Here is a 17542-nt window from a genome sequence, read left to right as displayed (position 1 = left end):
TTACTTGGGGAACAGTAGCAAAAGCTTAGACCACCACCTTGTGGTCTCTTAAAGACATGACATATTTTTCTTCTTCTAAAACATCTAACTTTATTTGTATTTGCACAAATACAAAACAATTAATAAAAAACATGTATAGAATAAATACATCAAATAAATAGGTAATAAAATAAAATAAGGCATTTGCATAAATCTGGAAAGCTTTAAAAGTTTAAGGTTTAGTTTTTGCATTTCTGTAAATCTTTATTCAACATAAATAAATCTTGGGGTCATTATTGCAAAACGCTATTCTCATTTTGTGTATTTATATAACATACTAAATAAATGTGTGTGCGTGTGGGGGGGGGGGGTATTATTATTATTATTATTATTATTATTATCAATAATAATCAATATTATTATCAATAATATTGGGGGAGGTATGAATATTACCTCTTGCTGAAGCTCAAATGTGCTGAGTAACACGAAAGAATGAACCTCATTGGTTCTTGCTGAAGCTCAAATGTGCTGAGTAACACGAGAATGAACCTCATTGGTTCTTGCTGAAGCTCAAATGTGCTGAGTAACACGAGAATGAACCTCATTGGTTCTTGCTGAAGCTCAAATGTGCTGAGTAACACGAGAATGAATGGAATGCAAAGAATGCTTCAGTACACATTTAAAAAAAAAAAAAAATGCTCAAAATGTAAACTAAAAATGCTACACCTTTACCATTTTTTTTTAATAATGTCTACATGTGTATCTGGATCTGAATGCATGCTGGAGAGAAACTGTCTTTAGGACCCAGGGGAAACAGCTAATTTGCTCCAAATAATGCTATAAGGCCATAGTGGCTAGGATAATGACAGAATTTTCATTTTTGGGTGAACTATCCTTTTAATATAAAATGATCATGTTGTAATTTGATAGCAATGTCAAATTCAATAGTGTTTTTTCATTGATCTCTAAGGTGGGAGACTACTGCAGAGTACTAGGCTACAGATATCATCATTGAACTAAGCAGGAAGTTATGTATAAAATGTAAATATAAAATCAGATAAAAGTAATAAATTACACAATTTAAAATATGTTGCAGATAACTGTAAATGGACCTCCGATAGGCTAACTGTGTGGGTGTGAATGAAAAGAACGATGCCTATTGAATCTAACGTGTTCCGCCCTCTCTGCTTTACTATTGGTCAGAAGGCACGTCCCTCTTGCATGTTTGAGTTCTCATTGGTCCCCGCAGTGTCATCGAGCGCGTTCTTTGATGACGTAAAGGCTTGACCTTCCTGTACTAGAAGTTGATTGGGTAACCTTCGAGTCAAACATGAGCTTCTGATTTCTATTGGTTAGTTTAGACACGCCTGGCCTCCATTGCCCAAATCCCAAATCTGAAGGTTAAAGTCAGTCATTCTCCATCACACCGCACTTCAATCCAGCGGTACTTGCGTATTACTCTCCACACTCTCGCTCGTAATTTACAGAAATATTAACACAATATCATGTCGATATTTGGTGAAGTCCCGCAGGCTGCTCCTGTCGCAGTGTTTAAACTGTCAGCAGATTTCCGTGAAGATCAGCACCCCAACAAGGTGAATCTGGGAGTCGGAGGTGAGAGATGCGCTTTTTAATAAATACACACTTACATATCAGAGTTTACATGAATGTCAATGTGTGTATATTTTTGCATTCTCCGCCCATAATTCTCTCTCTGTGACAGCAATAGGCCTAATAAATAATAAGACCTGAACACATCTTTCTGCATCAGTTAATGTAACGTAGATCTGTCTCGTTCTGAATTAAGATGAAATAATGTTATATATATATATATATATATATATATATATATATATATATATATATATATAGCCTATATATGATGTTGATAGACATAGCACGTGATCACAGATCAGCTGTTTTCTGGAGGCATCAGTAACATGAGATTTTCCATACGCGATGATATGATATTAAAGGGATAGTTCACCCAAAAATGAAAATTCTGTCATTTATTACGTTCCAAACCCATAAGACTTTTGTTTCAGTCTAAATGAATTGAGCGGTTTAGTCCAGAAGTTTCTCAAGAGACACAATCGCTTTATATGATGAACAGATTGAATTTAGACTTTTATTCACAAACATTCATCAACTCGCACATCAGTTGTAGGAAAGGAAGCTCAAGCATGTTCGCTTGACGTGCGAGAACCAATGAGGTTCATCCTTGTGTGTTATGCGTCACTTTTGAGCTTCCGCAAGAACCAATGAGGTTCATTCTTGTTTGTTACGCAGAAGGTTTGAACTTGAGCAAGAGTTTGTTCTCGCGCGTCAAGAAGGTTCGGTTGAGCTTCTGTTTATGTACACTAAACAATGTTTATATGTGAATAAAAGCCTAAATTCAATCTGTTCATCATAAAGCGACCGAGTCTCTTCAGAAAATTTGGACTAAACCGCTCAATTCATATGGATTAGTTTTACTATGAATGTTTTGAACCGTCAAAGATGTAGTTGCATATCTCAATGGAGGGACAGAAATCTCTCAGATTTCAACAAAAATATCTTTATTTGTGGTTTCGAAGATGAACGAAAGTCTTACTGGTTTAGAGTGAGTAGCCTTATTAATAACAGAATTTAAATTTTTGCGTGAACTATTCCCTTTAAACTATTATGTTTAACTACAAGAATATCATGTTATACAGTAGGCACGTTATGCACACAGATCTGATATGGAATTATATTTGCTAATTATGTATAGGCTATATTTTTTAAATGCCCCAAGTCATTGGGACACACTTAATTTGTGTTTCTCACAATCTTGATGTTAAAGCTTTCATTCTTGAAATAGTTTTCTGTAGACTAGTATAAATGTAAAATTACATTTATTTTAATATTCTAAAATATGGAAAAATTTCATTAAAAGTTTTGACACATTAAACTAAAGGCATATCATGACATGTAGGCTACAGTGATCTAACATTAAACCCAAATCATTGCATGCAGGTCCAGAGGCATCTTGGGTTTCTAAATATATTAAGGGATAAAGTTACTCTTCCGGCATTGGTCGTTTTCATTGGTCGCTGACTATGTGACTGATCTCCAATGAAAACAACCAATGCCATGTTAGCCGGGGGTGAATAGATTGTGTTTTGTCAACAGTATTATTGTGTAGAAGCAGTCGTCATGTGTCATCTGCTGTGTAGTTATTCCTGATCCCGGTTAGAGAGCTTGACCTCGGAGGATTATCTTTATCTTCTGCTTTTCCTGACGCTCTGCCGACACCACGACTCCTGAGGTTCTGGGACAGATTAAAGACGAGCAAAGGATGAAAAGTCACCTCTCTAAAAATCCCTGAGTCATGATTGTGTGGACTGTTTTTGAACAGCTTCTCCTGTCCTAGTCCTTCCTCAGACTGAAATGATTATCCCTCTTGAGCAACCCAGAACACTGATTTGCAGTGTGTGACTATTCTTGCCATACTTCTGCAGACGGTGACAAAAAAAAAAATCAGTATTTCTCATCTTTTTTTTTTAAAGACTGCTACTAAACCTTGATGTGAGGCACAAATTGCTCCTTGATCTAATATGTGATACATTCAGAAATGCCACTTAAGTGAAATGAATGCTCTGCTTCACAGTCTTTAATTCTAAAACTTCCCCAGTTTATGTACAGAACATCATTTATTTGGATAAGTTTTGTTCTATATTTGTGTAGGATTTGTAAATCAAGAATTGCATCAGGACATGAGTAGTACACGTTTATGTTGAATAAGCTCATTTTGCTCTTGGGTAAAAGTTCACAGATAAATCCTGATCAGGCACCCCTGATAAAAAGGAACAATTACTCATGACAAATATTGATTAGAAAGCAATTCAGTGAAACTTAGGGTGCTGTAATGTACACTATCGTTCAATAATTTGGCTTAGTAAGATTTTTACAACTTTTTTTTTTTTTTTTGCATTTAGGTTTTATTTAAGGTTGCATTTAAAAAAAACAAAAGAAGTAAAAACAGTAATATTGTGAAATAATATTACAATTGGAAATACCCATTATATTTTAATATATTTTAAAATGTAAATACTTTTATATGAAATATCAATGTTGAAATATTTTTGTTTTCAAGATTCTTTAATGAACCTAAAAGTTCAAAAATCTTTTGTAACATTACAAATGTCTTTACTGTCACTTTTGATCAATTGAATGCATCATTGCTGGATAGAAGTATTCATTTCTTTTTGCTCCATTTGAACGGTTGTGTACAAATCATAAGTTTGCCTCTGTGATTGGAAGTGGTCTGGTTGTAATCGTCCTCTGCTTCTTCTTTAGCCTACAGGACAGATGAATGTCAGCCCTGGGTTCTCCCCGTGGTGAGAAAAGTGGAGAAGATGATCGCTGATGACCATAGTTTGAACCACGAGTACCTGCCCATTTTAGGCCTGCCAGAGTTTCGTTCCAGTGCGTCTAAGATCGCTCTGGGTGAAGACAGTCCTGCCATCAAGGACAACCGGGTCAGATGAGATGCTAAAAATCCTGTTTTGACCTCCTGTATTAATAACTGTGTCAGCAGCCATTTTTCAGCATCATTACTCCGTCTTCAGTGTCACATGATCCTCTAGAAATCACTCTGATATGCTGATTTGCTGCTCAAGAAACATTTCTTATTATTATCAATGTTGAAAACAGCTGTGCTGCTTAAAGGGATAGTTCACTTTGAAATAAAATTTTGGTATGTTTTAGCTTACCTCAAGGGCATCCAAGATGTAGGTGTCTTTTTTTCCGCAGTAGTTTCAATTTTGATATTTTTAGGTCAAACCGTTCTTGTCTGTCAGTCCTATAATGCAGGTCTATGGTCACTGTCTCAAAGAGCATGCACAGAGTCCAAATTAAAACAATTCCCCATCGTCCAAATTAAACAATTCCCCATCGTAAGTACACATTGATGGCCTAAGACACGAAACGAGCGGTTTGTATGTGAAAACGAACAGTATTTATATAGTTTTTTAACTCTTGTACACAGCCACGTCCAAGTGATCTGGTGCAGACTGGTGCATAGATATATATACACTAAATGTCGCCTTGGCTACGGCAGTTCATTGGAACGAATGCCGTAGGCAAGGCGGCATCTATTCTAGTGTATATATATCTATGCACCAGTCTGCGCACACGTCACATAGCAGGAAGCGCCCGCGCCCTCAGATCACTTGGACGTGGCTGTGTACAAGAGTTACAAAACGATATAAATACTGTTCGTTTTCTCACACAAACCGCTCGTTTCGTGTCTTAGCCCATCAATGTGTACTTACGATGGGGAATTGTTTAATTTGGACGATGGGGAATTGTTTTAATTTGGACTCTGTGCATGTTCTTTGAGACAGTGACCACAGACCTGCATTATAGGACTTACAGACAAGAACAGTTTGACCTAAAAATATCACAATTGAAACTACTGCGGAAAAAAAGACACCTACATCTTGGATGCCCTTGAGGTAAGCTAAAACATACCAAAATTTACTTTCAAAGTGAATTATCCCTTTAATATTTTTGTGGAAACCATGATGCATTCTTTTCTTTTCTTTTCTGTTCGAAAGAACAGAATGTAGTCGAAATATGTTATAAATTACCTTTATGTAAATGTTGTGATTAATTTAATGCCACCTTGCTGAATTAAAGTATAAAAAAAATCGTACTGACCCCAAACTTTGGAACAGAAGTGGCCAAAAGTGTTATCCGGCCTAAGAACATCTTCATCTTAACAAAGACATCTTCACCCTTTATGAACACATGCAAAACGAGAGAGAACCAACAAAATATTAATAACAAGAAGTAAAATAAAATATGTATCTGTAATTTACCCCTTTTTTGCCATATCATTTTGTCAGATAAATACCTTAACCAAGTTTAGGTTTTTGTTCTTCCCTCATATTCCTCGTATTTTGATGATTTAATCGAACTTGTAGGGTCGTCAAAAACAAATCCCCAAACCAATTCCCTCAGGACATCAGTTTTTTTGGCCACTACTGTATGTGGATAAAAAAATAAAGAAATTTTTATTCACCCACAATTCAAGTTTGACAAAAAGTTACAAAAGTTACACATTTCTCTTCTTGTTTGCACTAGCATCATTCTAATGTAGAGATTGCTGTTGTTTCTGTATTGCAGGTAGGAGCTGTGCAATGTTTGGGTGGTACTGGCGCTCTAAAGATCGGGGCGGAGTTTCTTCGCCGCTGGTACAATGGAACTGACAACACAAAAACTCCCATTTATGTGTCTGCACCCACATGGGGTGAGCACGAGACCTAACCACACATGGAAAATACTGTGATGAATGTCATTCTGATAATAAATTGGCTACAATACCGTATTGTACAAAATATATGTAAAAGTTTCACCTCAAAAGAGCATAACTAATTTCATGCTGGCCTTGAACTCAATGATTAACTTTGTGTTTATATGTTGTTGTCTCAAGTGCCAAAAATGTTTAACCAGCTTCCATCTTCCGTTCTAGAGAACCACAATGCCGTTTTCTCTAACGCTGGATTTGAGGACATCCGTCCATACAAATATTGGGATGCAGGGAAGCGTGGACTTGATCTGACAGGTTTTCTGGGTGACCTGGAGGTGAGTAGTGATTTTGAAATTCCATTTTCTTCCACAAAACAAGCACTTTATAGTTACTTATTTATCAGTTATTGATAAGATATCTAAAAACCTTGGAATATGTGCAGAAAAAAGTGCCTTTTGGCATTTACCACTGTCATCAAACTTGAGCGTGACAGATTTTTATTTTCTGCTGGGCTCATATCAGGCCAGTACTTCAGATTTTCTATAAATATATTTTGAAAGAAATGTATATTTTTATTCAGCAAGGATACATTAAATTGATCAAAAGTGACAGTAAAGACTTTTACATTGTTACAAAGTTCAGTTTGAAATGAATGTGGTATTTGGAACTTTTTATTCATCAAAGAATCCTTTATTAAAATATTTAGCAGCACAAAATATTGTTTTCAACTTTGATAATAATAAGAAATGTTTTTGAGCAGCAGATTAAAATGATTTCTGAAGGATCATGTGACACTGAAGACTGCAGTAAAATTCAGCTTTGCCATCACAGGAATAAATTACATTTTTAAATATATTCAAATAGAAAACGATTCTTTTAAATTGTATTAATATGTCACAATTTTACTGTTTTTACTGTATACTTGATCAAATAAATGCAGCCTTGATAAAGAATATATAATCGTACTGAGCCTTAACTGTAGTGTATTATGATTTCTTTACAAGGAAATCTGATCAGTTTGAAAATAAATATTTGCTATTTAATATGTAATTGAAAACATGTCTGTCCTGCCAGAGCGCTCCTGATCACTCCATCTTTGTGCTGCATGCCTGCGCTCACAACCCCACCGGTACAGACCCGACCCAGGACCAATGGAAGCAGATCGCTGATGTCATGAAGGTGAGACCATCACAATAACCCCACATCATCTGACTGTGACACCAGTGGCCAGTTGCATAAACTGCTGCTTATACTAGTCTTAAAAGTTAGTCATCTCATTTTTTCTTTAAGACTGGTCCTACATTTTTAAAGTCAGTTACATAAAAAGGTCGAACGATCTAATTTGAGATTGATTACCTCTTATCTAACTGTTAGTTGGTCAAACTAGTTCTTAAAGGGATATTTCACGCTAAAATGAAAATCATAATTTACTCACCCTGGTGTTGTTCTAATGCCTTATGCTCTTCTTTATTTTATGGACCACAAAAGGAGAATGGCATATTCCGAGTGTTCTGGGGGTTTACGATATGAAACATAATGTATTATTTAACAAAAATCCTGACCTTGGCCGCTGGTCTTCTGTGGAAGGCTATGCGTCATGCGGGTTTGACTGACTCTGTTAGAGCCCCAGTTTGCCCAGAAAAAACACACAATTTGTGAGAAATCAAGATTAACAAAAACGTGATATGAAATACAATCCATGTACCTTCTTCTCTGAGGTGAATATTTCCATTGTGTTCGTCGCAACAAGAAATCAAAAAAGACAGTCAACTGTCGTTTTGAACTGTCATCAGACAAACCGGTCCGGTGATATTGGACTCAGTGAAGAAAGTACACAGATACTTTTTGGGATTTTATTCATCTTAATTTCTCACAACTTTGTGTGCTTTTTCTGGGTGAGTCGGAGTAAACTGCAGCGCTAATAGAGTCTCATGAACGCTCATGTCACAGAAGACCAACGGCCAAGGTCAGGATTTTCATTAAATAATACACTAAAGTTACATTTTTACAACAGAAGCTCATTCTCTATTACTTTCCTTGGAACATATTGAAAATGCAAGAGAACTGAACTTCATATTGTTTACTGATTCAAAATCCTGTCTACAAACTCTGGAGTCTTTGAAGACAAACCATTCAATAATCATTGATAAATTAAAGCAAATGAGTTACGGAGACTCAAGTACAACATTGTTTTCTGCTGGATTCCAGGACATAGTGGCATTATTGGAAATGAGCAAGCAGACTTGGTTGCAAAAAAATCAGTAAATGCCAAATCCCACCCTTGGACATAAATCCCTTAATCATCCATTAAAAATGATTATTATTGTTGCAACATTTTGCATGTCAAAATAACAAATTATTTGAAATAAATTCTGTGGTTGGGAAAAGATGTGTCTACCCTTTTAAATCAAGGCATGACCAAGTTTTATATACAAGGTGTCAGATAGCTCATACTAGACTGACGCATGGGCATTTATTGAAAGGTGAAGAAGCACCAAAATGTCAATACTATAGTACCAATAATCTTGTCTATAAAACATACTTTTATGAGACGGCGCTTTTTATCTGGACAAACTTTTAAAGATCCAGAAAACTTCTAGCAAAAGCACATTTAAAGAATCTTTTATCGAATTGTACTCATTTTTGTTTGAATTGTTTTAAAGTTGAATTGTATTAAAATGTTGGTTTTCATTAAATTGTATTTATGATATTATGTTGTTAATATGTTTCTGCAGTGTAATAGCTGGTGATGCTAAACTCAAATATTACTACAGCTACTACTCATTAAATAATACAAAAAATGTAAACCCCCAGAACACTTGGAATATGCGACACGTTGCATGGGATCATTCTGTGATACTTTTACGTCTTTTTTTAAAAAGCTTGACGTTAGTCGCTATTCACTGCTATTATATGAACGAGCGCAATTCTTTTTTTTTTTTATTCCCCTTTTGTGGTCCATAAAAGAAAGAAGAGCATACTACATTAAAACAACACCAGGGTGAGTAAATTATGACTTACTTTTAATTTAGGGTGAACTTTCCCTTTAAGACACAGTCTTAACATAGAGGCTAAGTTTATGCAACAGGTTTAGAACATTGAAGCACATGATACAGAAATGGAACTTAATTGCAATAAGCCATTTAGGCACAACCTGCAATTACAACCTACTGTTGTCCAAATTTAAACTCTTGATAGTTTGATGAATACAGAGTTAACTATTGCATAATTACCTGAACCCAAAATAACATATACAAATTGTAGAGTCAGACAGGACAAAGAATGTGAAGAGTTGCATCATTGGAGCTGTAATTCCCCTTTGTTTTCTAACTTTTTTCTTCTCTCTCCTCTCTCTTCAGCGAAAGAATCTGTTTGCCTTCTTTGATTCAGCCTATCAGGGTTTTGCCTCAGGAAATTTAGAGAAAGATGCCTGGGCTATCCGCTACTTTGTGTCACAGGGTTTTGAATTGTTCTGTGCCCAGTCGTTCTCAAAGAACTTCGGTCTGTACAGTAAGTGATTCCAACAGGTTGTACATTCCTCGCTACAGATTGCATTTTAATGCCGGAACCATTTGATTTTAAAGAATAACCTGACTCCACAGATGAGAGAGTGGGGAACCTGACTGTTGTAGCTAAAGACCAAGACAATTTGAATCGTGTCCTGTCTCAAATGGAGAAGATCGTTCGGATAACCTGGTCCAATCCTCCGTCCCAGGGCGCTCGTCTGGTTGCCATCACACTCAACACCCCTGAGCTTTTTGCTGAATGGTAAATGCAATTCAAATGAATCTAGTTTTGTTATTTTAAAGAATATATGTATCAGTGCTGGACAGAATTATTTGCCCCCTTGGTAAATATGATCCAAGATGGCTGTAAAAAAATATTTTTGATATTTTATTTAAACGCAATGCAAAAATCGAACCTTTCATTGAAGTAAAAGAATTGATAGTGGGGGGGAAATCACATTATGAAATAAATGTTTTTCTCCTAAGCATGTTTGCCCCCTTTTATTAAATACTTTTTGCAACCTCCTTTTTCCAAGATAACAGCTCTGAGTCTTCTCCTATAATGCCTGATGAGTTTGGAGAACACCTGACAAGAGATCAGAGACCATTCCTCCATACAGAATCTCTCCAGATCCTTCAGATTCCCAGATCCATGTTGGCGCTTCTTCTCTTCAGACTCAGAACTGTTATCTTGGAAAAAGGAGGTTGAAAATGTATTTAATAAAAGGGGGCAAATAATTGTTCCCAATGTGTTTTGGAGAAAAACATTTATTTCATAATGTGATCCCCACCCCACACACTTTCAATTCTTTTACTTCAATGAAAGGTTAGATTTTTGCTTTTTTTTTATTTATTTTTTTTATAAAATATTAAAAGATTTTTTTTTACAGCCATCTTTGATCATATTTACCAAGGGGGCAAATAATTCTGACCAGCACTGTATGTAAGACCTGTATACAATACCATTCAAAAGTTTGTTCTAAGATTTTATTGCTTTTGAAAGAAATTAATAATTTTACAGACGATTTTTATTTGTTATATTAAATCGGAGTTCTATTAAAAAAACGTCCTGGCTCTTCCAAGTTTTATAATGGCAGTGAATGGCCGTTTATGTTTTGAAGTCCATCAAAGTGCATCCATCCATGATAAAAGTGCTCCACACGGCCCTGGAGGGTTAATAAAGGCCTTTTGAAGCGAAGCGATGCGCTTGTGTAAGAAAAATATCCATATTTAAAACTTTATCAACTGAAATAACTAGCTTCCGGCAGACGGCCGTATGCATCGATTTACAAGCCTAACACGAGAATTTTTAAAGAGAAATGTCGAAAGAGTTTGAGTTTGTTCCCAGCCCTGTTTGTTTGAACCGTGAGAGGCGTCAAAGCTTATATTATATTATATAAATATATATTAATTTATTGATATGAATTTAAGGTCAGTGTATGATGTGATTATTCTTTTGGCATTTTCTATCCTCCAACAGGAAGGACAATGTAAAGACTATGGCAGACAGGGTCCTGTTGATGCGTGCTCAGCTGAAAGAAAAACTAAAAGCACTAGGAACTCCAGGAACCTGGGAGCACATCACTGAACAGATCGGCATGTTCAGCTTCACAGGACTCAATCGTAAGCACCTCCTTTACCTAAGATTTCTGTATTTGAATTTCATACAAAATGTCCATCCATTGGGATTAAACAGTTATTTTTTTGAGAGTAAGTGTCACTACTTAGAAAAGCCATAATTTGTTTGCATTTGCCACTTGATATTTTATCTAATTCATTGTATGCTTTTCTAATTCACATTACTAAGCCATTTCAAAATGTTCTGTTTTACAGCTAAGCAGGTGGAGTACATGATAAAAGAGAAGCATATTTATCTAATGGCGAGCGGTCGCATCAACATGTGTGGCCTCACCTCCAAGAACATCGACTATGTGGCCGAGTCCATTCATGAGGCCGTCACTACAGTCCAATAAGCACCTTTACCACACTTCCTGTTTGTGTGTGTGTGTCCACATGAACATAGACGCACACAGACACACACACACACATACTGCTTTTCCTGGTCTAATTTACTCATCAGCATTTCAACATCCTGTTTTAACTTGTAATTATAAGGTGTTGAATCGGTCCCAGAAGATATATATTTCCTTCTCCTAAATATTCTCTGTAGTGAATATTTCAAATAATCTTGTTTGTATGAATAATCACTTTGTGGTAGAGTTACAGTCAACCAAACGTCTTTGGATTTCATTGACCTGAAGTTCCATCTTGAATGATTTTGTGATCTTTCACATTAACTTCACACAGCTTAGTGTCACTGAATCAGTTATATAAAGTTGAAGGTGAAAGATCTTAAGAACTAGCTTAACTTGTTGATTTTTATTATCACATTTCTGAACCTTTCACTGTATTGAGTGCTCAACTGAAGGACAATGTGCATGTTTTATGTGTCTGTATACGTTGAGAAACTTGCACACAGAGACGACTCTAGAACTTGAATGACTGGGGGCATTAGATTCACTGTTAATTCCAGTGTGATTTGTTTGTCACCTGATGCTCTTACTTCAATTGAAATGGTTCGAAGCAACATTTTACCTTTAAATCAACTTTTTGTGATTCACTTTTAAACGTATTGTAACTGAATGGAGGGACAAACCTGGAATTGTGTTCTGTGTGAATAAGTGCATTCTGGCATATTGGGTCTCTGACAGCTGACGGGGAGTGAATTAATACAGAAGAGTGATTTGGGGGTTTAATATTCTTTTAAACTTTTCGTCTTTGATTATGTTTTTTCATGAACTTCTGGGTTGTGAAGACCCCAGGCATTCTTTTGCACTTTATTGTCTTATGTTTTTTAAATCTGCTGATTCTGATCCATCACTTTCACTGCTGTGTTTCAGGCTCATTTGTGCAAGACTGCGCTGTTTATTGAATGAATGTGTCATTAGTCCAAGTACTCCCACCCAGCTTAGTCTTGTAAGATCAAACCTCTAGGAGTATAAAAGCTCTTTGAGCACAAATCGACTAATCGAAGTGCATTGAAATAAATGAAGATGATGAATAAACATGTTGTCTTACATGTTTTATTAGCACAAGTATACAGTTGTAATCGAAATTATACAACTCCCATTGCAAATCAGGTTTATTGGCAGAATTTACAGACTTTCAGCAGTTTGCAATGAACAAATCAAACAAAAGGAATTGAAAGTGTTTTCCCCAAACTGCTGTAGTCTCACAATTATTCAACCCCCTAGTAGAATCCCTCACAACAGCACAAATCTGCAAAAAAGTTGTCTCATCCAGACCTGATGCAACTAATCAAAGACTTAATTAGTTGCACCAGGTGTGCTTGAGCTAGAACACATAAAATATCTCAAGTGGCTAGGTTTGGTGAGTGTCACGTTTGACTGCATGTTAGAAATATGGTCAGAAAGAATGGTTGAAGAGAAGAGAAGAGAAGAGATCATCGCACTTCACAAAAGGAACAGGATACAAAAAGATAGAGATGGTACAAAATGTTCCTAGAGACACCGTTGAAAGCATAGTTCACAGTTAGTGGTTACACTAACTGGACAGGGCAGAAAAAGGAAGCTATCAATGGCTACAACCAGATTTCTGAGAAGGCAGATTCAGAAAAACCATTGAGTAACTGCAAAAGACCTTCAGTAAGACTTTGTGGCAACAGGCACTGAGGTTTCAGCTTTCACTGTAAAGTCATGCCAGAACTCAAAGACATACATCACTACTGACCCGAAAGCACAATAAAAGTGCTTAAAAGTTCTGTTCTGTGGAGCAATTAAACAAAACTGGAACTTTTTGGCCCTATAGATCAACTATATAAGCCTATGGTCTGGAGGAAGAAGAATGAAGCGTATGCTGAAAAGAACATTCTGCCTACAGTTAAGCATGGTGGTGGCTCGATGATGCTCTGGGGCTGCTTTACATCCTCTGGCACTGGAAACCTGCAGCGTGTGGAAGGCAAGATGGATTCATTGAAGTATGGAAATCCTAAAACGTCATGTTATCAGTGAGGAAGCTGAAACTTGGGTGTCATTGGACCTTCAAACAGGACAATGCATATATCAGGAGAACTTCTCACAAAAAAAATCTCTGCCTAATTCACAATAGGTTTGTGCGCACATAAACTTGCTCTTAACATCTTTCTGATGTTAGTGAATTTGGAGTATTCTAATTTCTAAATGAATGGTTGCGTGCACGAGGTTTATCCATTTGCATAAAACATGCCCAAACTATCTCCATATAAGGGCTTTCCGCACACACTTTCCTTACAGCCTTTGTCATGCTCGTCAAACTTGTTTGCAGACGTGCCTTAGTCCGATCCTCAAGCAATTCCAAGTGTGCCACTCTCACAATAAAGACCTTTTATACAGACCCATATTACAGACCTCTTATTAGCCATGCATGGGCTATGCTACGCTATCTGCATTATTCAGAGAAACCTTGCAGCTTACGCAATAATGCAGCTTTCCTTGCTCTTAAACTGTAGTATATGATGGAATATATTTAAGATGAAATTAAATAGTATTATTTAATCATTTTATTATATCATTTTATGGATTATATAGCTAAAATATAACTTCTTAACACGATTATAAAGCCATATAGACTAAGTGCTTTTTACATGTGATTTCAGTTGTTCCTAAATTCTTTAGTAAATTTAGGATGCGTTCTATTACGAAATTTTGGTGAATCATGATTTGTTCTTAAAATCGTTCGAATGCACATTTCACGCTCAAATTTGTGCGTCCGCATGCTTAGTGAATGAGACCCAATGATCCCAACCAAATTCCACCAAGGCTTGGTCGCAGAAGAAGTCCTGGAAGATTCTACAGAGGCCATCACAGTCACCTGACTTGAACCCCATAGAAAATCTCTGGTGGGATTTGAAGAAGGTGGTTGCAGCACGCAAACCCAAGAATATCAGTGAACTGGAGGTCATTAGGAATGGGCTAAAGATTCCTCAGAAACGCTGCCAGAAGCTGGTGTCAGTTATACATGTTGTTTGCAGGTCATAACAGAAAAAGGGTGTTCTAGTACTAAAGATGCTTGCCATGAAGGGGTTGAATAATTTTTAGACTGCAGAAGTCATTAAAAGTTGCATTTTCAGTTGAATTTGGGGAAACCACTTAAAACATTCGTTGTGTTGAGCTATTTCAATTGCTTTTGTTTGATTTGTGTATTGCAAACATCTGAAAGTGTACATTTTGCCAATAAACCTAATTTGCAATGGGGGTTGAATAATTTAATTGACAACAGTATATATAAGTATTAAGTATAAGTAAGTATAAGTATTTCTTACAATCTTTTTCGGTATTTTAGTATACTTATTGGTCTTGTGTACTTTTTTGTGATATGTGCTATTTTTGCACCTTCAGTGCTTTATAAACCCTGTAATGCTCAAACTTGTAAAGTTTTTAATATAACAGGGTTGGCACAAAACATGTTTTAAAAGTAAATGCATAGTGTATGGTTTTAAAATGTGTGATTTATAAATTGCACACAGACTGGCACTAGAATGTATTCTTATCTATTCAAGTTGTAAGCATGCACATTTTAAACTGGCTGTGACAGGGTTGACTTAAGAAACTATAAGTTTTGGTTCTTTGCAAATCTGGAACCGTATAAGTTTGGGGATCAAAAGTTTAGGAATCTGCCATTTTACAGGCACAAATCACACTTCTGATAGTTGGGCCTTAGATTCTGAATGATCAAGTGGCATTAGCTCCATGATAAGCATATTCAAAGAATGTGTTCTGCCTCAAAATAACAACCAGCAAAGGTTATCCTGAAATAGCCCTGCAGTCAAACCCATAGAATGTCAAACCTCAACAAAGTTTCTTTACACTCACGTACAGTGTTTGGGGTAATGCATTACAATTAACATGAGGTATGTAATCAAATTCCAATTTTTCAAGTAATCAGTAAAGTAATGCATTACATTTAAATAAATAAAAATAAAATAAAATCTGAGCTACTTTTTCAAACAAGAAACGCTCACTTTATTAACAAATGTCTTTGCTGCTTAGGGCCCGAGCACCAATGATGTAAGGACCCTCTTGGAATTGCTCTGTTTATTTTGTTTTATTCATTGCTGAAATAAGAGTGTTAAAATGTATTTCCAGAATGACAGCACAGCTGAAAGGTTTGTTTGAGCCGAGTCCTCTTCTGTACAGATGTGAATTTGCATTTCCTTCAGCCTGAGGCTTATTGATTTCACTTTTGGTGTGAAAAGGCCTTTACTTTTGCCAACAAAAAACAAGAAAGCCCGGCCCATGTGAGAAAAAGTAACACAAAAGTAATGTAACACATTACTTTCCATAAAAAGTAACTAACACAATTAGTTACTTTTTTAGAGAGTAACACAATATTGGGGCTGTGCAACGATTAATCGCAACCAAAATAAAAGTTTGTGTTTACATAATATATGTGTGTGTACTGTGTATAATAAATACACACACATATTATAATTATACACTCACCTAAAGGATTATTAGGAACACCTGTTCAATTTCTCATTAATGCAATTATCTAATCAACCAATCACATGGCAGTTGCTTCAATGCATTTAGGGGTGTGGTCCTGGTCAAGACAATCTCCTGAACTCCAAACTGAATGTCAGAATGGGAAAGAAAGGTGATTTAAGCAATTTTGAGCGTGGCATGGTTGTTGGTGCCAGACGGGCCGGTCTGAGTATTTCACAATCCGCTCAGTTACTGGGATTTTCACGCACAACCATTACTAGGGTTTACAAAGAATGGTGTGAAAAGGGAAAAACATCCAGTATGCGGCAGTCCTGTGGGCAAAAATGCCTTGTTGATGCTAGAGGTCAGAGGAGAATGGGCCGACTGATTCAAGCTGATTGAAGAGCAACTTTGACTGAAATAACCACTCGTTACAACCGAGGTATGCAGCAAAGCATTTGTGAAGCCACAACACGCACAACCTTGAGGCGGATGGGCTACAACAGCTGAAGACCCCACCGGGTACCACTCATCTCCACTACAAATAGGAAAAAGAGGCTACAATTTGCACGAGCTCACCAAAATTGGACAGTTGAAGACTGGAAAAATGTTGCCTGGTCTGATGAGTCTCGATTTCTGTTGAGACATTCAGATGGTAGAGTCAGAATTTGGCGTAAACAGAATGAGAACATGGATCCATCATGCCTTGTTACCACTGTGCAGGCTGGTGGTGGTGGTGTAATGGTGTGGGGGATGTTTTCTTGGCACACTTTAGGCCCCTTAGAGCCAATTGGGCATTGTTTAAATGCCACGGCCTACCTGAGCATTGTTTCTGACCATGTCCATCCCTTTATGACCACCATGTACCCATCCTCTGATGGCTACTTCCAGCAGGATAATGCACCATGTCACAAAGCTTGAATCATTTCAAATTGGTTTCTTGAACATGACAATGAGTTCACTGTACTAAAATAGCCCCCACAGTCACCAGATCTCAACCCAATAGAGCATCTTTGGGATGTGGTGGAACGGGAGCTTCGTGCCCTGGATGTGCATCCCACAAATCTCCATCAACTGCAAGATGCTATCCTATCAATATGGGCCAACATTTCTAAAGAATGCTTTCAGCACCTTGTTGAATCAATGACACGTAGAATTAAGGCAGTTCTGAAGGCGAAAGGGGGTCAAACACAGTATTAGTATGGTGTTCCTAATAATCCTTTAGGTGAGTGTATATTTATATTTAACATATTATTGTATATTTAAGAAAAAGGTGTTATTTATATATCAAATATTTA

General features: G+C 36.6%; 1 protein-coding gene across 1 annotated transcript; it reads left to right on the top strand.

The window, feature by feature from the left end:
* The first annotated feature begins 1352 nt into the window (after positions 1-1352).
* On the top strand, positions 1353-12827 carry got1 (glutamic-oxaloacetic transaminase 1, soluble). The gene is made up of 9 exons (XM_079854639.1): positions 1353-1593; positions 4300-4481; positions 6133-6256; positions 6479-6591; positions 7331-7435; positions 9616-9766; positions 9859-10024; positions 11243-11385; positions 11596-12827. Exons 1-9 carry the CDS (start codon positions 1485-1487, stop codon positions 11733-11735), a joined length of 1233 nt encoding a protein of 410 aa, XP_079710765.1. The 5' UTR covers positions 1353-1484; the 3' UTR covers positions 11736-12827.
* Positions 12828-17542: the final 4715 nt, after the last annotated feature.

The sequence above is a fragment of the Squalius cephalus genome, assembly GCF_949319135.1.
Source record: "Squalius cephalus genome assembly, chromosome: 21".
In the NCBI taxonomy this organism is placed as follows: domain Eukaryota; kingdom Metazoa; phylum Chordata; class Actinopteri; order Cypriniformes; family Leuciscidae; genus Squalius; species Squalius cephalus.
This window is presented reverse-complemented; position numbering and strand designations above follow the sequence as displayed.

Coding starts and splice junctions, on each gene's coding strand:
- got1 (XM_079854639.1), top strand. CDS start 1,485: ATGTCGATATTTGGTGAAGTCCCGCAGGCTGCTCCTGTCGCAGTGTTT. Junction 1,594..4,299: donor GGTGAATCTGGGAGTCGGAG/GTGAGAGATGCG, acceptor CTTCTTCTTTAG/CCTACAGGACAGATGAATGT. Junction 6,592..7,330: donor GTTTTCTGGGTGACCTGGAG/GTGAGTAGTGAT, acceptor CTGTCCTGCCAG/AGCGCTCCTGATCACTCCAT.